Source organism: Xyrauchen texanus, chromosome 35 (genome assembly GCF_025860055.1).
Source record: "Xyrauchen texanus isolate HMW12.3.18 chromosome 35, RBS_HiC_50CHRs, whole genome shotgun sequence".
Classification (NCBI taxonomy): Eukaryota; Metazoa; Chordata; class Actinopteri; order Cypriniformes; family Catostomidae; genus Xyrauchen; species Xyrauchen texanus.
The window spans coordinates 30,825,323-30,849,522 of NC_068310.1; the positions used below are offsets into that span (position 1 = coordinate 30,825,323).

The 24,200-nt window shown below is 38.4% G+C and overlaps 1 protein-coding gene across 1 annotated transcript in view; it reads left to right on the forward strand.

Moving 5' to 3' along the window:
- LOC127629282 (plexin-A1-like) overlaps nucleotides 1-24,200 on the forward strand; it is a 267,994-nt gene that overhangs the window by 26,385 nt on the left and 217,409 nt on the right. The window contains exon 2 of the mRNA XM_052106444.1: nucleotides 9,963-11,349. Within this exon, the coding sequence (XP_051962404.1) occupies nucleotides 10,162-11,349 (1,188 nt within the window). The 5' untranslated portion in view covers nucleotides 9,963-10,161. The remainder of the gene's footprint in view (nucleotides 1-9,962; nucleotides 11,350-24,200) is intronic.

Consider the following 24,200-nt stretch of genomic DNA (forward strand, 5'->3'; position numbering starts at 1 on the left):
CCGTGATATTCATAGTAAAGCCACTGTAATAATACAGGAAAGCCAAAAGTATGGTAATAAAAGTCATAAAAATGGTTACTTCAGTTTAATTTATTTCTTTGGCGTAATGATTATGATTTGTATTACCATGGTTTAGTTTAAATTTTTTTGCTAAACTTAGTGTGAGGAAACCCAAAACGTATTGTGAGGGAACGTAAAACTTTTGCGAGGAAACACAAAAGTATTTCAGAAAATGTATTGCCTCCCTGTCTTCTAAGGGGTTCCGTATGTTTTCGAACATGTTGTGAGTGGAGTGGGCTAAAGCACATAACTGTTAATCAGAAGGTCGCTGGTTCGATCCCCACAGCCACCACCATTGTGTCCTTGAGCAAGGCACTTAACTCCAGGATGCTCCGGGGGATTGTCCCTGTAATAAGTGCACTGTAAGTCCCTTTGTATAAAAGTGTCTGCCTAATGCATAAATGTAAATGTGATTGTTTTCAAACAGGTTTCTCAAACAAATCCTCCTCTGCAATTCGTTGGAAAAAGAGGTAGCCCCACCCCAAACTCACACCATTGGTTGAGTGTATGTGTATATGTCAGGCTAGTCAGGATTCTCAAATAAATAGAGCGATGTTTTGATAGCGGCACAATGTTTACACTTTTCTGGGGAATTAACCTATGAATCGCTTACTTAAAGTTGACTATGTATGTTAGGCTTAAATGGAATATAGGAATTTAACATTGAAATTATTTCCTTACGATTCTCATTCCTATAGCTTAACATGAGACCACCGCTATTAGCTTTAAGGGGAAAGAGTAAATAATGCTGATTTAAATGTGTTCTTTCCTCTCTATCTCTTTCTTCCAACATGAGCATATTTCATCAGCAGCTTGCATGCGTAATGAGGAATTTAATTTCTATTAAAGATGCAAATGTAGCCTTTAAAGGAGATTGAGATGCTGGGCCGAAGCTAGCATTCAGACGGCTTTATCTCACTGTTCTGTTCATTAGCTGAGTGTAATTGTGTTAGCACAAAAGCATTCATCAGGAACACGTATCTGACTAGAAAGGTCACACAGATGACACGGTGGAAGCGCAATCACATGCATACACACAAATCACACTTGGTTTCTTCTCGTGGTTGACTTCATGACTTCATCACATGATAAGTCTTTTAAAATGAAAGTGCTTGAATGATGTTTGTTTGTGAGTCTGTGTGGGTTCAGTGTAATAATTGAACTTAGCAAAACTTACCATAGCTCAGCACACAAATCCATGTACCCAAACATGCACTCTAAGGATGAGCAAAACTGTGTTTTTATTTGTATTTTTATGGGTTTTGAGTTGACAGTGATTGTCTAGAAATTTATATTTAAGGTGGTTACAGATGCTTTGTCTGGCTGTAGTGCTGGTGCTTTAAAGCAGCCGATTTTAGAGAGGATTTTACCATGCTAACAGTTCTGTTACACTGCTAGCAGGTTAAAAGCACAGCATGCTGCAGCATGCTAAAACTCATAGAACATACATAAAAAAAAAAATCTAGATAATCTAGTCAACCTCACTATTCATCTAGTCAGTTGTTGGAAAACTAGTTGACCATGGAAGTGGCTCACAGTATTGGTTGACTGTTAGCATTTTAATAGCACAGTATGCAGTCAGCATGCTACAGTGCTGTGAGAATTTGCATCTCTTCATTCCCTGTGTTAAATTCAGATAGTCAACCTCACTAATCGACTAGTCAGTTGGCAATGGGTTAAAGTACCGGTAGACTGTTGGCAAGTTTTATGTTTAAAGCACAGCCACTATGCTAAATGCTAAAACCTTCTCTGAAAAGTTCAAAATCTAGATAAAATACTCATCCTCACAAATCAACTAGTCAGTTGTTGCCCATCCCTATTACACACACACTTTGTGAGGGGAAAAAGGCCAGAGAATGGCCGTTGCCCAATGATGCGATCCTAATGGAATGTGCGCTAGTGAGGCCTGCAGAACATGAAACGCCATAAGCTCAGGAGCTTCTCTTATGGGATTTTAATTCTTTATGCCCATTTTTCCTGTAGTTTAAAGCACATTGCCTCGATGAGCAGAGCATTTTACAGTCTGATCCTGGCATGCCTGAGTATTAGCTTGGCATTGCCACGGATAATTGTTGCTGGCTTAGAAATTACATCATAAATTGTAATTGTGAAATTTACAAAAAACACTTTGATCTGCATGCATATGCAAATTAATCATAATCAAGTCTATTACACAACAGATGAGAGCTAACCAGTGAAAGAGGACAAAAAGCGATGGATGAATGTCTGCGAGGTGCATAAGGAAATAACGGAAATGCTTCCCAAGAGGGATAAAGGTTTTTTATTGATGACTGAACTTGGAGTCAGCAGTGTTTGCATGCTTTTATTGGCTCTGTGGGAGCTGTAGCCCAGATACTAAGGTGTGGTAATGGACTTGGATCTATTAACACAACCAGAGATGGGACGAGATTTGTCTGTGTGTGTTGTTTATGGGTGTAGCTGGAAACTTTGTGATGTACACATTCCATTTACTTACATTTGCATCAGTCATTGTACTGTACATGATTTTGAATGTGTGTGTTTGTGTGTATGTGGTACAACTAGGGCTTGGTAATATATATGTGGGTCATTCATTTGACAACTAAAGTGGTCAGAGTTGATGATAAATGAGAAATCGTGTCAAGTTCGTAGAAATGCAGTCTTCCAGTCCATGTTGATTTCACATTTTCAACAATAAATTTAAATAATGACATTAAAAATGTAAAGTGGTGTAATACTCATAAAAATACTTTCTTTGCACCTTGAATACATGAGAGTGCACTTAATTATTACAACAACAAAAACATTTTTTCAAAAATATTTCTCAAGGTGAATATATATATATGGGATAATCCACGTCAAGGTGTGCATTAAATTATTTTAAATGCACGATGTGGAGGTGAAGAACCACCCATTTAAGTGCATTTAAAATAGTTTAACGCGCACCTAGCTGTGGATTATGCTGCTTATATCATGGTCACTTGCCAGAATTGATAATGACAGCTGTCATATATTTTTTGCAGTGCAAATTTTGACTGAAAAAAATAAAAATAATGGTTAATTTTATCAAAGTGTCTTTAGATCTACAGCTCTGCCTATTGAGACACATAGAAAAAGTAGTGCAACCACACACTTAATCAAAACTGTGAATTTAAATGCACAATCCAGAAATAATACCCACAGTAGAGGGGTTGGCACTCCAGAGAAAATACATTATTTCATTTTTATTCATTCAAAACACTTTGAGACTCAAAACACATCTGTTTAGCTGTGCATTTACTGAATGAGCACTGTGCCACTGTGTGTCCGACTGTTTGTACTGTATTTTATTTTATTTTATTCTAAACTGTTTCAATTATTCTTATTTTTTTATTCTTATTTTAATCTCTTCTATGTAAAGCACTTTGAATTACCATTGTGTATGAAATGTGCTATATAAATAAACTTGCCTTGCCTTGCCTTCATTGTCATTTTCACATAAATGTGGAAAAACCGACATGACAGTATAAGTAGCACTTACCGTATGATACTAACAAAAAACCTCTCAGATGTAGATGCTCAATAGTTCGGTTCACTTAAATGCATTTAGAATGGCACTGGAGGTGCAAAACCAGAATCTGAATAATAATACTGTGAACTTTCCTACAAACAGGACTTCCTGGAGAGTTCAGAATGTCAAAATAAATGTGAGAGGGTTTTTAAGTGTCACGGAGAGACTCACGGAGGCAGAGATATGAACTCAGTAGCAGGGTTTATTGAACAGATGATTGAAACAGTGATGTAAACATTGTGAGTAAATCCAGTTGAGCAGAGTGGCAAACAGCAGGTGAGTAATATCCAGACAGGGCATAGACATGATGAACAGATAACTCACAACAGTCTTATGATACTTGCAGGCAATAATGAAGACAGGTATGTTTACCGTAGTAGAAAGGTATTCTCAGAGATACTATCGATAAGAAAAGACAAATCTGAATCCAGATCTTAAAGTCCAGATACAAGTTGAAAAGAAATTGCAAAATATTTCTACTGAAATGAACTTATACTGGAATTAATGTTAATTTTGCTGCTACATTATCCGGTATACTAGTATACTAGTTTCTTTACATATTAAAGAGAACACCCAGTTAGTTCCACAAAATGATGTAAAGATATTCTAAACCGATTATGCAAAAAAACAACACTGATATCGGATCGGGATCAGGATCGGCCGATACTGAGATTTCTGATATCGAAATCGGAACAGAAGAGAAAAAGTGGTATCAGTGCATCCCTAGTTCAGCACATAACATACACAACACATTACAGTTTAAATTCTATTTCATAGTCTTGCGGGACAGCGAAAGACGCATTTAATAGCTCCTGATTTCCTTCTCTCACCCTCTGTGCAAAACAAGCTGAATTCCATTATATTAGCTATGCTGATGAAAATGGTTAGGAAATGTTTTCAATTGCTATAGCTCACTCTGCTTGCTCTATAATGTTATGTTGCTAGGGTTACAAACAGCGCATTAAAACTGAACCGAACTACTTGTGCATTCAACAGTGTCAACCCAAGCATTCCAGCCAATATATATATATATATATATATATATATATATATATATATATATATATATAGGGGTCATACAAGGGCTGTGACACAAAGAGCAAATGCAAAACTGGCCTACTGGTCTTTCAAGAGTAATTAAAAAGTACATTGAAATCGTCGTGATACACCTGATGTTGGTTCATTTTGTATTAAATATATTATTTGATGTATTGCCAAGCCCTTGTTACAACTATGTGCAAGTATATATACAGTGCAGTAGTTGCGTATGTGATTGTTTGAGAGCATGCATGTATTTGTGTATATGGTTTAATTTGGATGACTTCACTACAGTTATACTTACTGACCATATGTACCATATAACATCACTGAGGTATGTGTTAATTGCCAAGACTAACTGCCTTTTAGTGTCCTGTGCGTTTGCATACGACTGGTCACAGTGGTATCGTCAGAGGTGGGGTTAACGTGACTGCATCCACCCAAAGTGCTGCGGCAGCTACATTTTCAGCCATGCGAAAAGTGCCAGTGATTAGGCTTGATGGTTTTTCCCTTGGAGTGTCTTGTCTTCCCCAGTAGCTCACAATTTATGCCCATTGTGACTTTATGAGCACAGATTCCTTCTACTCTAATATAAGATTAGCCTACACTGCAGTAGTTCCTACTCAAGCTGTAAAACATACAAGAAAACAGACATTTCTGGAACAGATCTTGCAGTATGAAAGACCACCATCGTCACTTGCACTGTGCATTGTGTTTTTATAATTAGTGTTGTTCACTATTACTATTAATACTTGTTCACTATTATACTGTAACCCAACCCGAATCTTGCACAATAAGACTGGGAACATTTAGGGCCTATTAAGAAACTAAAAAGCATCAATTTTTATCTCATAATATCTTTAAAGTTAAATCTCCAAAATAGTGATGACTTCGGCAAAGCAAATATAACTACAAACAAACAAAAAGGATAGAAAGCAACTTAATTGTTAATCTAACACAGCCAGACCAGTCCTGCCCTGTTTAAATGACCATAGAAACCGGCACTCCATCTCCATTCAGGGCTTTAAACTCTACAGCATGTCCTCTCGTGCTGAGGGTGGGTATTGTTTAGGTTTGACTAATGGCTGTGCAGTGGGGAGGGCCCAGTGTCTGCAGGAGTACAGCACACTGAGGAGGTGATTGTGCAGAAAGCCTGTTGCACTGTGTATGTGCCAAAATCAGAGAACACTGTCCTCCATTTATAGCGTCACTCCTTAGTGTGTGACCCACTGACATCACGACAGCCCCCCTCCCCATTATCGCCCCCTAAACGTCCAACAATGCTCAACAATAGCCCAAAATAAACAGGTGCACCTCGGCTAACATCCAATGAAATCCCACTGGATAAAATCAGGACCTACCCGCCATTATTTTACTCTGGTGATTCTGTTTTACTTATTGAATATGGTGCAAATGTGATTTAGGTTAAAAATGTGTACTTGGACTAAGCTAAGGCATTGCAGAAACCACAGTCCTTTAAACCATGGGTTTTCCAAAAACAATGTATGCCATGGACCCCCAAATATAATAAACACCTTCCTAAAATATAAAGGCATCAATATACAGTATTTTCATGTGTAAAGACCAATTTATACAGTTTGAGAAAAATAGTAAGCATGATATTGTCAAGACTATTATTATTGTTATTTACAATTATTTTGTTGTTTGCAAAATTATATTAATAGGCTGAAGCCAAAAGAATGTATTACAATATTATCTGGAAAAAAGTTACATTTGTTTTGAGTTCTTTTTTCTATCCAATATTATAGTAATGTTTGATGCATAAACCTGAAGAAATGTACTACTCAAGTGTTTTGAAAGCTGGATGAAACAGTAATTTTACACAAAAACAAAACAAACAAAAAAATAGAATTACAATTTATTTTGAAATACAAAATTGCACTGTTATGTCATCATTTCAGCGGAATGAAATAGGATGTCTTATGCCCTTTCCTAGCATAACAGTAGTAATTCTCAAATATTTGTCCTGTGCACCATTTTTTCCATGGATTTTATAACCTTAATTTAAGATCTTCATTTGATCTCATAAATTTGATTTACTATTCACAATTGTTATAATATCCAAAATCTGTTTTCATGTTTGAATGCTTTGTAGTAATTTTGGCAGGCGTTTTTGTAAAAAGAAGGAAGATGGAAACCAGGGAATAAAAATAAGGAAATAATGAAAGAAAGAAGGAGAGATTGGAAATAGTGAAGGAAAGAAAGAAAGGAAATAAAAAAGAACATAATGAAGGAGAGAAGGAAGAAGGGATAGATGAAAAAGGATGAAAGAAGGAAGAAAATATTGAAGAATGAAGAGAAAAAGGAAGGAAAGAGAGAAAAAGGTAGAAACAAGGAGAGAAACAATGAAACAATGAAAGAAAAAATAAGGATAGAAAGAAAGAGAAAAGAATGAAAGAAAGGAAAAGAGAAAAAAAAAAACCCAGAAAGAAATAAGCAGAAAGAAAAAGGAAAAAAAGGTAAAGAAAAAGAAAGAGAGATAGTAAGAGAAAGAAAGCAAGCAAGCAATAAAGAAAGAGAAGTAAAGTGAAAGAGCTCTTCAATTCTTTTATATGTGTGGGTCTGTGTGTGTGTGTGTGTGTTTGTTTGTGGAATAAGGCCCCCATGTATTAATGTGTGTGTCTGATCTGCGTGCCTGTAATAAAAAGTAGATCCTGCAGAGGCTCGCTGGGTGGTTTAGTTGTGGCCATCACTGAGGCCTGCCTTCCTCCTACGCCACAATGTGACCTCCATGTTAAAGAGGCGCTGTGTATAAATTTGCTTAAGTATGAGGTGCCGTTTTCATGGGCTGCGCTGTAATTTATGTGCCACAAGCAATAAATCACTGTGGACGCCTCGGTCCCGCCAGCCATTTTCTAAGCCAGGCAGGTTTTGCTGTACTGAAGGTGCAATGCTCTAATTGATTCGGTCAATATCACCTTTCTCCTTGGTGTGGGCCTACGCATAAGGATATTTGGAGCAAGTGGGTGGGACCTCCTAATTGCCCTTTCCCATGATAATAGTATTAATGTGCAGTATTAGAAGCCTGCATGGCCCTTAAAATGAGGCCCGAACTTGACCCGTACCAGAGACCGCGTAACCCAATCCTCTCTTTATAATTTTTCTCAAAATAATAGGAGGTAAGTGAGCATTGTAGACAACATTCGTAACAGTATAGGAAGAGCAAACATACACAGGCAGTAAACATAACACAGCACGATGGCCTCTCAGCACACCAGAGCAGAGGGGAAAAAACATTGGCTTACCGTTTATCAAGCACAGAAATGTTGCCTGCACCAGAACAATCTGGAATTGTGTGTAACAATCACATGAAGATCTCTCTGCAGCCTGAACTTTTCAGAATGTCCAATTTTTGTGACACATGCACGAGACGCTGTGCAACCGGCAAAGACGTCCATCCAGCACATGCTCACAAAAGAAAACAATTGAACAACTGTGCAGTGCAAAACAGTGCAAAAACACATTGGTTGTGAACAGCGTGTTGTAAAAGTGTGTATGTGAAACAAGGTTAGCCAATAATTTTTTTCCTCAGTTACAAACCCAAAACCAACCCGAGGTCATACTTGAAAAACTTACCTGAACCCGGCCTGAAGTCCGACAGGTCAGACTCGGGTCGGGTTGCAGACCTCTATGCAGTATTAGAAATCACATCTCACGTATTATGCTGTAGTTTCAATTTCTTTAAATTCCTTTATTTATTTATTTATTTATTTATTTTTTACAAAGCGTAAGTGGTCCATTTAATGTGCATTTGAAACAACTTCTGCTTTCTCATTAGCATATCTTTGGCCCAGATAAGTCAAAACTCTGACAGATTGTATAGTCCTGTTATGGATCAGGTGCAGCACTGTTGAAAGTGTAATTTGAAGTTTGTTGTGGAGTTCTTTAGTTTGTTGCTTGATTATTTATAGGCAATTTTTGTACGTTTCTTTACAGCAGGAATTGCTTTGACAATGTCCTGCTCTCAGCATCTTGGAGTGCTTACTGTGAGTCAGATTAGCTGAGAAGAGCTCAGCTTTGATGATCAATATTAAGGATGAGAGAAATTTGGATAGATACTATAGAAACTCAAAATAGCTCAAAATCAATTTTACTTAATTCTTAAAAACTTGTTTTCTGTTACCCTTTTTCCATCTGCATGCATACAAGCATGCCACATCATGGCATTGTTTGTCTTTATGCCATCAGAAGCTTCCTTTGATGTGCCAGTCAGAACTTATTTAAATACTGGTAGAGAATTTCGCTAGCAACGGTGAGATTGTGGGTTTAATTCCCAGGGTTACTTGATTTCTCAGTCCCAGAACTGCCTTTTTTGGCGGAAACACCTGGAATGGGGTATATGTATATGTTTGTTTGCATGCAGCTTGTGTATTTTTCCCAGAAGGTATGCGTATATGCTCTCTTATGCAGTAGTTTCGTAGTCTTACGCATGACAGTCAGCCCACAGTGTGGCTCACAGCATTGAGCGGTGAATGAAACCCAGAGGCAGCCTCCTCGCTCAATAGTCTTGTGAAGTGAGATAAATGTCATCTGAGATACAATGATGCTTCTGTTTTAAACACTAGAGAAGGTCAGAGCAGCAGACAGTCTCTGCTGCTGGCTCAATGAGCTGCCTGAGATTGCCCTTGTTTAAGTGGCTTTGCACTCTGAGGGTATCACTGGACACCCAAGGCTCCTCTACATCGTCCATGATCACATGAATCTCATTAGACTTTCAATTAGAAAGGATTTGATAGATAGTCTCCTCTTCCGCAGCCCTGCGGTAGAGTCAAGAGGGCATGTTATCGGTACTGTGGTATTTTAAAACCCGATCGCTTTCCCGCGGTTCAAGGAAAGTGCTCTTGTTTGATTCAGGGTCAGCTTGAATGGCTTCGCTGAGCAAGCGTGAGGAAATTAGAAGTTTATTGCTGACACTTTCCAGCTTATGGCATTCCTCAAGGTGAATTGGTAAACTAGTCTACACTGTTATTGCATCTCTCCCTTATTCCTCACTTCCTCTACTACTTCAGTCTCACTCTTACTCTTTCATTTTTGTGCCAGCTGAGTTGGCACAGACTGTGTGAAATATTTAAGGGCACAGCAGGTCTATCAGAGTAGAGTTTGCAGAGTGCACTGCTGTCTGCTAGCTTAACACACTCATTAAATGTTGTATAGGATTCCACCCAAGGCTCCACTATAAGATATTTATGTTTATGTATTATGAGTTCTTTTTCTCTTTGGCAGCCAGTATGCTTAAAACCCAGTCGAATCGATACACAATGTTCTATTCTGTTTTTCATCAACACTCATGATGGTTTTTTTCTTACCATTGCAGGGAGAACGGCCATGGAGATTCAGATGATGGTGTAAACGACAACTCTGTGCCAAGAGAGAAAGCTGCCAAGAGGACATTGGGTCATTAAGCCCTCTCCTCATCACAGCCTAACTGACACTGTCCAGGTTGTTTCCGGGCCTCGAATCAGAAAGGTGAAGATCACCTGGCCTATCACTTCCTTTTCAAAAGATACAAAAAAATGCTGCCTTATGGCAGGAGGCCCCTTCCCGCCTCTCTTTGCGAGGCCTTCCTCCTCCTCTTCTTCCTCTCTCTCATTCCTCATCATGGGGGGCTTGAGGTTGACCTCTCTTCCTTCCGAACCTTCACCCCACCAGAGGGAGGGCTTACGCACCTGGTCGTCCATAACAAAATGGGTGAAGTCTATGTCGGTGCTGTCAATTGGATCTACAAACTTTCCAGCAACCTGACCAAGCTTCGAAGCCATGTTACAGGTCCTGTGGTGGATAATGAAAAATGTTACCCACCACCTGGTGTACAGTCCTGTCCTCACGAGCTGTCACAGACTAGCAACGTTAACAAGTTGTTGCTGCTGGATTCAGGCCAGAACAGGCTCATTGCATGCGGAAGCACCTCGCAGGGTATATGCCAGTTCCTTAGACTGGATGACCTCTTTAAATTGGGTGAGCCACATCACCGCAAAGAGCACTACCTTTCAAGTGTGTCTGAGGCAGGCACTATGTCAGGCGTGGTTATTAGCGGAACACAAGGTGAAGATAGTGGTAAATTATTTGTAGGTACACCCATTGAGGGCAAATCAGAGTACTTCCCAACTCTCTCCAGTCGTAAGCTGATGGCCAATGAGGAGAATGCTGATATGTTCAGCTTTGTCTACCAGGATGAGTTTGTCTCTTCGCAGCTCAAGATTCCATCGGACACTCTATCAAAGTTCCCTACTTTTGACATCTACTACGTCTATGGCTTCAGCAGCGAACAGTTCATCTATTATCTAACCCTCCAACTGGACACCCAACTCACCTCACCGGATGCCAGTGGTGAACAGTTCTTCACCTCCAAGATTGTCCGTCTTTGTGTGGATGACCCCAAGTTCTACTCCTATGTGGAGTTTCCCATTGGCTGTACCAAGGATGGGGTGGAATACCGGCTGGTTCAAGACGCCTATCTCAGTCAACCCGGTGCCAAGCTAGCACGATCGTTGGGTATCTCTGAACAAGAGGAGGTGCTGTTTACTATTTTTGCTCAAGGCCAAAAGAACCGGGCCAAGCCACCGAAAGAATCAGCCCTTTGCTTGTTCACACTGCGTAAAATCAAGGAAAAGATTAAGGAAAGGATCCAATCCTGCTACCGTGGTGAGGGCAAACTGTCCCTGCCCTGGCTCCTAAACAAGGAATTGAACTGTATCAATTCAGTAAGTTTAACCTTATGTTTTATCCTTTTTTAATTGTTAAAAATTTAAATGCAAAGTGTGTTGATAATTCTAGCCATGATATGCAAATGAATAATTCTTCAAGTACCTCACAGCACCAAACACAGCCTTGTTGTGGATGTACAGTATGTAGAAGCAATCAATCAAGTAACAACTAGAATGCATGTTATTTCTAGATCATTGGTGCGAAAACAGGTGGGAATGTCATGTTTACGTGCTTAGACGCAGGCCCTCAGAAGCTAGCAACTGTTAAAAAGGGAAACCTCCATTCCCCAGTCACATTAACTGGCCACATCATTAGCCCAGTCCATGGGATTAGTATCATGCCATTCTATTGCTTCATGTGTTTCTTTTCTTATATTATAATTGATTTGAACTCTCAAATTTGTCGTCTCGTTGTCACCAAAGTTCTCGTGGGACCTTTGGCCTTATGTCAGTACAATGTGGGCTGCCACAGAGAAGCTAGTGTGCAGTAGGCATGTGATGGTATCAAATTTTCAGGTCACAATAAATGCTATCATTATCACGGTATACTGAATTACAACGATAAAAAAACTTTATTAATAAAAAGCTTACCTTTTTATACCAAAATGGCCTTTAAATTAACAGATAACAAAGAACCCTGAACATTTAAAAAACTACCTTCAACACCATTGATACATAGCCAAATATATAATTTACTCCTTCTTTTCACTGTTGTGCATATATACAGAGAAATGTATTAGTTTTCACATATCCCAGCTAAGCAGATAGGGTTAAGGGCCTTGCTCAAGGGTGGTGCTGGTGCTTGAACCCCTGACCTTCTGATCAGTAACCCTGAGCCTCAACCACTGAGCCACAGATCATAACAGATCAGGACAGACCTTGTCTTGTTGAGACTGTTGTTAAAGTAAGGCTAGACTAATTTTATATATTTATTTAATTTTAAGCCAGCTACTAGACTACAACAGCATGTTTTTTTGTTTAGTTTTTCCGGATAGCAAGCCAGTTGCTAATATAAAGCTAGGCGCCATCTACAACTTTAATAACTACAAGTTTACTCTCACTGTATGGCAACATACGATTGCGTGGTATTCCAACTTGAAATACATTTTTAAATCATCATTGTGCCACATTGCCAGTTTCGCTGCTACTTTTCTCCCACATGTTTTACACAAATGGAAACTATCTCCAACCAACAATCCATCCCGCTTTTTTATGGAACACAAAATACTTACTCTCTATTGACTTATAGAATGCGGATAAAGGGTCGGCAGCATTCCTCCTTTAGCCACGATGCACTTCCACTCTGGTTTGTTTACATCAGAGTGTGCATGTGTCATTTGTGGTGCGTACACACAGTGTTGTGAATCTTGATTGGTTGATGGAAAAAAAACCTACTGTGCAATCAGAATACAAAATCGACCAAAATTATATTCTGGATTATCGAAGATAATTTGAAGTGCCCATGATAACAATATTGTTCATGTTATTTACCGTGATATACCATATAACCGAATACCTTCACATGCCTTGTGTGCAGACGCATAGCTTATTGCTAATCGACAGCACTCTCAGCTGTAGTCTCCACGCAGGCCCTCATAGGAAATAGCCAAGCCGGCAGTTTTACAGAACACAACACTCTTGCACAGAATGAGGGGATTATTCCCAGAGAACAGCCAAAATCCTCCTCCTATTGTATGTTCAGCATGTTCCTGGGTGATTTGACTGTACTCCAACGTACAAGAGAAAATGCATTTTGGCTGATGGAGCGAGTAAGAGATGGAGAATTGGAAGAGTAATAAAAGAACAGAAGGATGGAACTTGTAATTTAGGGAGAATGGAAGATGAAAGGATGGTGGCAGATAACAATCTTTCCTTCTCGTGTTGTATTATGATATATTATGATAGAGTATTAGTGATGCAGTTATCGTCTCACAATACCAGTGCTGTGACATCTCATTTTGAAGTATTTTGTCATAACACTGGTGAATTATGAATTATTACATTTCACCGCCAACCTTTATTAAATGGCCCAAACGAGAAAATGTTATATTCATTTCAGTTTATAACAGCAATATTTGATCCTATCAGACATTCTGTGGCAAATACATCAAGACTCTAAAATTCATACCAGGCAGTAAGGCTCATTTTTCCATTCATCATATGCTGAACTGTAATCACCATCAGAATACATATCACAGTAGGAGAGACCTGCTTATATCCAGCTCTCATAAGAGTTTTATGAATCCCTTTTTGATTCTCCTTTTACTTTTTTTTATTTGTAAGTAATCTTAAATGTGCACTAAGCATTTTTACAACAAAGTAATTAATATTTTTTTACAGATTTGTTTAAATGAATGTACACACTCATGAGATGAAGACTTATTTTATTTTACATTAGTTGTAATCAGGAAGAAATTAAAGTCTTGTAATTTAACCATTAATAAACTGAAAGGGGGTTAAATGGAAAGGAGGAGGCGAGAACCAGCTTAACAATGTAAATAATATTTTAATGATCAACTTAACCAAAAGCACACGATCATAACCACACACAGGGCAGCTGCCTGTAATTCTCTCTCTCTTTCGAACCGCCTTTATCCCTCCATCAGGCTGATTGAGGACCGGGAGTGCGTCGTTCCAGCCCGGCCCGGCCCCGCCCTCCTCAGCTCTACAATGCAATAGAGCACTTTGTGGCAATGCTAACAATGTAATGTGCACAGATTTCTAAAAGCAAACTATCAGGACACAAAAAATCAGGCTTACATACTAGCATTGAGTTTTGAATTGTCTTTTACACGCTTCGGAATGCAACAATGTGTAAATGCAAGCTTGCGTAGCTAGCTAGAAGTGCTTTTGTTTACATACTTTGCATAGAATATGTTTCAGGCCTTACTCGGACTTCAGTAGTCTTCAGCATAATTTAATCAAAACAATTGCCCTTAAAGTGCATTGTGGGTAGTGTCAACCTTATGCTCATGTCCTCACACAGAACCTGATAGCAGAAGTGACCACAGTGGTAGAATCTGTCGACAAATAACTGACATTGGCATTAACGATAATAACTGCTGCCATTAAAATAGGCCTGGAGCAATCTGCCTTGGTAATGATGACGGCACGGCTGACTGAATTGGATGAAAAGATAACGCTCTGAGGGTCCTCCACTGGCAAGGAGCTTCCAGCTTATGAATAATTCACCCTCACTCACCTTGTGTTATTCATTGATACCCAATCACAATCAGTGCATGATCAAAAATCCCTCTGCCTCCGCGCTCTGCTTACAAGCAATTAATGTTGTCATTTTCCAATCACGAAGCACACTTTCATAATTCAGAATGCTTTGGGGGAGAGGTACGCCGAGACAGATGGAAAGTCAACAGGAGTAGGAAATACGAGTAGAGATGCGTGTAGTCGGACAGACAGGCTTTGTCTCTTACAGACAGACAGTATAACTGTTTTGACGTCTTTCTTCTTGCCCACCTGTCTCATTGCTCATGGTAAAGCTATGCATATATGTAAATGAGACACTGTACATGATGGTACTTGATTACCATCTGTGATGGTGTGTTGCAGTCCATTAAGGACATGCCAGCAGAGCCAAACAATAATTACATACAGGCCTCTCTATGGCCCATCTTATGCAATGGATGTCAGTTGTGCTTAGTGCTCTCTTTTACATTGTAATCCATTTCACTTGCCTCTTTCTTAAAAATAAGATGTTTATATTAGACACTTCTCAAAAATGTTTGCAATGGCAGCTAAAATGAATAGTTCACCCAAAAAAATTAAATTTCGATAGTCATTTGCCGACCCTTATATAGTTCCAATTCCAAATATGACCCAGTTTGTTCCTTCCTTGGGGCACAAAAGGAGATATTTTGAAGAATGCACTGGTTGCTTTTTCCATGCTATCACAGTAAATGGGGACTGGAGTGTTAATGCTTCAAAAAGGATGTATATGTGCCATAAAACGATCATAAAAATGGTCCATACTATTCTGCATTCCAAATTTTCTGTTAAGCCATACAATACTTTTTGTGTGTTGATCTTGAGAATTGGATCTGTCTGGTTCATTAGTGAATCATCAAGATCCGATTTGGTTTATTCAGATCAACCGATTCCTTTAAAAGATCCAACCCAAAAAATGATTATGGGCAAATGATAACAGACTTTTTATTTCTGGGTAAACTATTTATTTAACTCATTTAATACAGCAATATGTTGTAGCAGCATATTGATGCACAATGCATTTGAGATTTTGAGGCATCTTTAAATTTTAATACCTGACAGAAATTGCACTTTGCTGCCAAATAGCCTATATTGATGTTGACATGAGTCTTTTGGATACATTCAAACCTTAATGATCTGCAGGATGTAGAGCTAATTCTACTAAATGGTGTCTCTAGGTCTATTTCCATGTGCAATGCGTACACCAGACTCTCCTCCAACTATTCACAATTTATGACTACCATAGCAACAGAGGAACTTTTAAAAGTTACAGGTCACCTTCTGTGCCAGATGCAAGCTGGGTTTCAATGATCTGAATTGTGCCCATAAAAAAACAAAATGGAAAAAAAACTAAACAAACAAATAAGCATTGCTAATGAGCTTTTCATTGTTCTCCGGTGATATTAAGGAGCACAACAACAACACAGCAACATAATAACAACAATACACCCAGGGTTGGGGAGTAACGGAATACATGTAATGGGATTACGTATTTAAAATACAAAATATAAGTAACTGTATTCCACTACAGTTACAGTTTAAATCATTGGTAATTAGAATACAGTTACATTCAAAAAGTATTTTGATTACTGAAGAGATTACTTTACGTGTCATTGTCATTTATTTCATTTAATATTTAGTTATTTCAGATGGAAAACATTTATGCATATAAATGATGCGATCCAAAGTGAAACGCTCATATTTTTTTATTAAGAAAATTCACGTTGCATCTTTTTTTGTAGTAAGACCTTTTATATTAGGGTGAAAATTGTATTCTTGGTCAAATGTTTTTATTGTTTTCCTGTAAAAATCTCTAAAAATCCTTAAAACATGCTCAGTTAGATTCATCTGTTTTAGAAACAACACTGCATAAGATATTTAGGTTTTTCAGAGAATGTATTTTTAACATGTGTATTTTGTCTTACTGTGCTGGCAGAGTTTTAATAGTCAAAACAAGTGAAAAAAATCAACCAGTGCTGAAGACGTAATCCAAAGTATTAGAATACGTTACTGACCTTGAGTAATCTAACGGAATACGTTACAAATTACATTTTACAGCATCTGTAGTGGAATACATTTCAAAAGTAACCCTCCCAACCCTCCCAACCCTCATTCATTTCATGTTTGTAAAATCACGACGTGCACATTTTTCTCTCAGGTAAACATCACACAATGCATCACTGTTGAGCGAATGTTTTCTCCATATTCTGATTTTAGCTTATTTTGTGAATGCCACTGAGACAAATCATTGTTTAACTAATGAACGGAAATACACCAGGACCAACTTCTCACCCGTGGCTCTTTTGCATAATTGCATTTATCGCTTATCTCCATAGATCACTTGGCTGGTGATTTTGATTGCCAGCAGTTTTCCTTCTAGTGTCGAGTTCCACTTTTTTCCACAGATTGATGGCTGGAAGATTTTCTGTCTTGTCTTTTAATCTCAGTTCTTATTGAAAACTTCCCTAATGAAAGACTTTGTGATTAAACCATGACATTGAATATCATTTGCTTGCTGTTAGTATTCAGTTTAGTTCTTCAGACTCCCCGAGGAGCTGCTCTTGTTAATGATAGAACAAGTCCATGGGAGCTCTTAACAGACAGGAAAAAAAGTGCTTTGGAATACAAGTTTGTATCCAGAGATATAAACATAAAGGAAGAAATTGGACAGTAAATATTCATTCATAAGGTGTGGATTACTAAATAGGGCTGGACAATCAAATGTTAATGCTATATTTGCGACAATATTATTTGCTTCTTATTTGACCATTATGTTAAAGAGCAGTCTACATTAGAGTAGTTTTTCAGAGCAAATATCTAAATATCGAGACACAGATCGAATATCGTCCAAAGGCTGAAACATATCAAGTATAATTTTAATAGCTGTATTGCCCTGTATTCATGGAATGTACTTGCCGTTATTATGCAAAACTACATGTTCTGAACCATTGTACCCTTAGCATAAGTTATTCAGATCAAATTTGGCCTTGAGAGAGGCCAAACAAAGTGTAGACAACAGTATGAGCTCACTGTGATGGTTATTTTAAATCAATAAGTCAGCCAGTTAACTGGTTGGTAAGAAAAACGACCCCCTCCCCTCTTCCCAGCCTTTCAGATGGTGACTGTTTGTGTAGGTTGCAAATCTCTTAACAGGTCAGGCTTGGAGTGCTCCCCATCTAATTGTCGGTGTAATTATTTATTGATGTCTGTTTGTGTGGGAGCCGTACAAAGTGTGTGTGTGTGTGGGATGGTAGGTGGTTGTGTTCAAGCATGTAGCCTATGAGTGTGTAGTTGTGTGCGGGGCTATTTGGCAGGCTGCGTGTGCAGCTGTATTTGTTGTTTCCTGTGTTGGTGGGCAATGGGATGGATCCAGAGAACATCATTCTATTTAATTTTCCACAAAAGGCTTAAAAACAACCACATACAGAAGCTGGGATATACCTTCTCTGCAGAAAAGAGTGACTTAACTTCAACCAGAATACATTTTCATGCTGTTTCATGCTGGATTTGGGTTGGTTGGATGATCAGGAATTAGGCATTTTTAAACTATATATTTTCATGAATCACTGGTTGACTAATCAGTCTTAGGGAAGCCCTGATAATTACATCACTGTGGTAAATTTTTTACAAAATTATATTACGCGTCTCCTTACACACATCACGGCAGTTCCGAGGTGAAATGTCGAGCGAGTTAAGTGTTTAATCAACAAACTAATCAACAAATACGACCTTCCTACCCTAAACCTTAAAATTAAATCAAACCACTGGACTCGTACCCAAGACCTTTGAATCGCAAGTGCTCCGCTTCATCAGTTGAGCAACAGCACAATTTGATCGCCCTCGAAAAAACTTGTAAATGTAATTGGTTATGTAATGCAAACATTGAAAAGAATCGTTTTACAAGTCGTGCACTATTGTAAAAGTATTTGAGTCATAAGATAGCATTGTGTGAAGGACATGCGTTTATGATATTTATGAACTGTGAATCTGACCTTTTAATTGTGATTTGGGTGAATGAAAAAAAAAAGTAATTGTTGTTTTACCATCTCTAGTGTTCATTTCACCAAGAAACTGCACTGAGAAATACAACGAGCCACATCAAAAGACTTTAGCAAAAATATTCTTTCTATGAGACCAAATTGGTATCTTAGGGGACAGTACATGATAAATAATGTGTTCTTGCTTTCCAAAAAGCTGTAGGCTCTGTCCAAGCAGAATGGAACGAAAAATTAGACTTATTTTGAAAACACAAAAAGTTTCAAGTATAAAAGTGTAATTTTAAGTGTAGCGGTGGCACTTGGATTGGTATACATTTAAAGATGCACATTTGAAAAGATTAAAGTGACTATGTTAGTGCACTAATTAAAGCACAACTGTATATATACAGTATATGAAAGATCTAGATAAACTAGCCAACTCCTTATTGACTAGTTGGTTGTTGGATTGCTTGTTAACTAGTTGACCATCATTACCATACCTTTCAACCAAAACAATGTTTCTAGTGAAGTTAAGCTACTTAACAAGGCTGGACATCACAGTTTACCATGATTTATCCAAGTTTAACATGTCCCTGGATCAGCATCTTTATTTGGGCACCACGAGCTGGAGTGGGCCGTAAATGAGGAGGCCGCCACCACACCACACTCAGCTTCCCACCCCTGCCCCCAGATAGGGGTGACAATAGGCATCTCGCCTAGGGCACCAAAAAGGTCAGAAACAGTCCTGACTGGAACAACAACCCAATCAACCAATCAGAATGTAGGGTAAGGGTAAAGGTCAGTCTAAGGGCTGGTGTTGGGTCTTGAACAACATAGCTGTCAAGCTATCATAAACCTTTGATATTAGAGGTAGGTTAGGGTTACATTTGTATGATTGAAATGTTGTTCCAGGACCAAAAAAGATGATAATCCAGGAACATGTCATACTTGGCAACACCACAGTCACTGGTCTTTTCAGCAAGGTCTGAGGATCACAGTCATTCTTGATATTGTGCAGGAAATGTTCAGCCATTATCCTGTGCTTTCTACAGATGAAAACTCGTTTTATCATTATGAATTATGGCCAGCCACTTTTGGTAAGCAAATTTCAGTATATAACTAGCATGACCTGCAAAGAAAGATGGTGAACCACTTTTTAAAGTACAAAGCTATTTCTCATTCCTGACATTCCAGCCCAAGCTGGCGAGCCAATGGGAGACTTGTAACACTCAGGTCACAATTGCTTTTAGAAATGTATTTCGTTCCTTTCCCCCATAGTTAACCACTGTCCAAGATGTTTCTAGCAGGCTTTATAGCTGGAGTCCATTTGTAATGAAAGGGTGTATGATTAGATGATAGAGCATTACTGGACAGTGAGGTCAGAGGTTCCAGGAAAATATCAAATATTTTGCATGTGTAATGAGAGTTGGATGTCCCCTTTGGTCCTGTAACAATCTTGAAGCGTTTTTAGTGGGTGTATCCAGTGTAGCCAGAAAAACCGAGAAAATTTTAACTCACTAATGGAAAACAACAGTTACAGCTCCACATGCCAAAATGAGACTACATTTTGGTCGAGTGGGAGACACAGTTTACATTATGATGGTTGGACTATTTGCACTCTAAAGGCTTTGCTAATTGTGTGTTTGAATAGATGTTATTTGTGAGGCAAGTTCTTTCATCTGTTTTTGTTCGATTAAAGCCCTGATATTGCTCCTGGGAGATATTTGTTGGTAACCATGATACAGTACATTTAGCAAATGAGCCTTTTGCAAATGGATTCTTTCATTTATATTTTCCATGTCTCACCAAACCAGATTTTTTGTTGTTGTTTGGTTCTTCCATTTTCCCACCAAAGGGAGCGTGGGTTACCAGCTATATCTAGTCTATATGCTACCATCATGACAACTGATAGGTGCTAAGTGGTCCGACTAAAGTTAGGACAGCTAGGATCACTATGACAACCACCCCACCACAGTGATATGCATGTTAAGGCATCAACTTATAAGACCTTGTGAAAACCTGAAATAAATTCATGAAATAAGGAAGGGATAATGTGCAGTCAGGTGGTTGTATCGCACAATAAACCCCAACAAGGTCATCAGGACTCTGGTTCTGTAAGCCTATTGCAAGACTACTTGCAAAATAAATAAATAAATGCTAATTTATTATCTTACTTGTAGAGATCGCACAGTGAGCTGAGAAGCAGGAGAGACAGCTTGCAGAACCCGGATGAGTGGACTGATATGTCTAAATCCCCGGATCTGCGGTTGTTACAGAGCAATATCTGATCACTAGATGGTGCCATTGACCAATCAGAATCGAGTATTCCAGAGACCCGTGTCATGATAGAATATAATGATTATAGTGAAGTATAGCTCCAATGTTACTGTGTCGATTCTTCATATTACAGACAGCTTAATTTTGCGTTTTTCAGGGATTATAGGATTTTCGCAACAGCGCATTGTTACAGCACTATCCTTTTCACAACGCTAGTTACGTAGCTGCGCATTCGCTTTATTGTCTGTGCAGATGCGCAAAATTTAGTACAAGCTCAGTTGTGATTTTGCTTCATTGTCTGTGCAGATGTAAGTGTTAATACATTTATGTTGTTGATATAGGTGTTTGATGTCATATATTTAGGGTGCGTTTGAAAAAAAGCAGATTAACCCCCTAAGCGCTTCAGTTTACCAGTGTTTCCTGTAGCTCAGATGGGGCAATCCTCAAGATACTATGACCATTGCCTGAGGCTATGTCCACACTAACACTTTTTCATTAGCATCTTTTTCTCTACGTTTGGCCTTCCGTTCACACTGAGACAGCGCTTTTGTCAGAGAAAACTGAGCTTTTGAACACACTCTCCAAAGTGGATAAATTTGAAAATGCCTTCTTCACATTGTAGTGTGGACTGGGAAAACATGTATGTCTGAAAACGATCATGTATTTGTTGTCATGTGACACTGTCATGTGATCCATTTAACCAAAACAATGAAGATGTTATAGTGTTATAGTGGCACTGTTGTGTCTGATATTCACTTTGTATTAAGTTCACGTTGTTTAAGATAAATGTTTCTTTGTACAACACTGACATTGCATTCCTTCAAAGGCGATGGGAAGTTTACTCAAAATTGTTGTGCTGCGATGGAACACGAGGACAATTGCATTTCAGACTGTACACACAATGCCGATTTTTCGCATGCGCAGTAAGGAGATTTAAATGTTTTCATACAGTTCAATATGGACAAGCATCTTTTGGAAAATGCTTGAAAATGCTTGGTAAATGGAAGTGTGGATGGAGAGCGTTTCAAAAAAGAAAATACTGTTTTCAAATGTATCCGGATTAATGTAGACATAGCCTGAGTTTGCGGTTACTCACAAGTACATAGTACCTGCACTTCTATAATTTAGTCTACAGAGTTCTGGCAGTTTTTTTTTGAGTAGCACCACTTCTCAGAGAATTACAATGTAATTTCTTTTTGATAGTGGACTTCAGGAGAAATCCCCTGTGTGGAAATGTGCAGGTCGAATCACTCTGGACCCAACACACCCTGCCCACTCCCTATTTGAACTGTTGCCCTCTGGCCTGCACTACAGATCATTGAGCGCCTGGACATCCAGGCACAAGAACAGTTTCTACCCTCAGGCCATTTTTCACATGAACAATTAAACTGCCTCAGGAATCTCCCATAGTCCAATAATGTAAATAAAAATCTCATGTGTAAATCCACTCAGATTTAATTAATTAACTGTACATACCCCTACCTTGCACATACATTGCCACTTGCACATGTACACACGCCATTCTATGTTTTATGTCCTATTATTTGTATGTTTATTTATATTCTTACCTTGTTTTATATTCTGAGTCTCACTGTAATGTTCTGTGTGCACTTGTTTCTCCTATCACCAAACAAAATTCCTTGTGTATGTGAGAACACTTGGCAATCATTCTGATTCTGATTCTGATTTAATGTAAGTCGGTGATAATTCAACACAGGCCATCAATCACTTTTATCTGGCCCTGACTTGTTTTGATAAAGTTGCGTCAAAGTCTAAATATTCGAGCATTGTCTGTGTAACAACTCTCAGTGTTGCTGGCAACAGGATCTTCGGTCGTAAGAAGCGATCTGTGGTCCCGTTACGTACAGAAGCACGTATGATTAAGCTGGTCTAGGCATAGTTCACTAACACTGCTCTCTAAAAAAATTTCATAGTTCACATTAACATTTTAAATGTGAATAATCTCTGAACCTGCATACATGCATATTTCTATCAGGAAGACTTGCAGACTTGAGTGAGATTTAAGATGACATTTATTTGATGAATATAAAACAGGAATGTAATGTCTCTCTTTAGCGTAGGCCTGTCTGGTGGTCCGAAGAAGTTGTACTCAGAACCGTCATATCCTGCCGGAGATAGGAGGCAAGGGCGAGAAGCCTACCCCTGTGCAGGACAGGACTCAACCTGTGGTGGTGGCGTGGTGGAGGTTGCCGTGTTAGCACACTAAAACAGCAATGCGATAGATTGTGGGCAGACTTATAAAGCAATGGCTTACATGTGATTGGCTGGGAATTACCCAGCTAATGGTGCAATGATGTACAGCTGCTAGTCTTCCTGCTAGAACTACGCTGCGCTTACATTTCCCAAACATCATCAAATCAGTTTGTTTTCTGTGTACTAATGATTATCTGCACAAGTATCTGACTCCTGTGTGCAAAATCACAATATGTGCAGTACAAGAAAAGGCACATTTTCCCCTTATTGAATGGCAGCATAATAGTGAAAAAGAACAGACATTGCTCTTTTTTCAGTTTTACATTTATTTATTAAAAAGACATTAGATTGCCATTGTTCTCTTATGTGGGTTGATCTAGTCAAAAATACAGACTTTAGCAGGTCTAAATGTTCTTCCTCAGTTTTCAAAAACAATAACCCTACATGGTTAAAAATAATCATTATGTTTTTATTTTCAATGTAAAGTTAATCAAAACCTACATGTTGTTTGAGTGTGTGAGATCATGTTTGTTCTTCAGCCAGATCTTATTATGGAATTTATGGCCAGATCTTATAAATGTTCATTTAATATCCCTGACTATAATAATGTATATAAACGTATATTATTAACAGTGTTTTGTATTTCATGTTAACATGTTGGCTACAATGAAAGTGTTAGCTAAGATAAATGCAGAAAAATATTTGGCCCCCATTGAGCTTTTGTCTGGATAATCTGGCACCTGTAAGAAAGTAGTTGAAGAGCCCTGCCATATAGTATAAACCCTCAAATATATTTAGCGGCAGATATTGGCCCTTAACCACTGCAGTGGTAAAAATGTGCCACTGCAACAGGCATAAGTATGTTAGCTTTTTGGTCCACATAACTGTAAATGAAATGCACTTTAGGTTCACATTCATTGAATATCAGATTTTGGCTTGAACAAGTTACAAGTTACTATACAAATTAAACCAGAGGGTGGAAAATCTAGATGAACAGTAACCTGACTGCCTCACACTGCCACATAAAAGGAAGGTATTATTGTAGAATAATATAAATAATAATACATTATTTAAAGCTGAAGTGTGTACTATTTCAATTTTTCAATGTTTTAATACTTCCTATTTCAGTTTAAAGGAATATTCCGGGTTCAATACAAG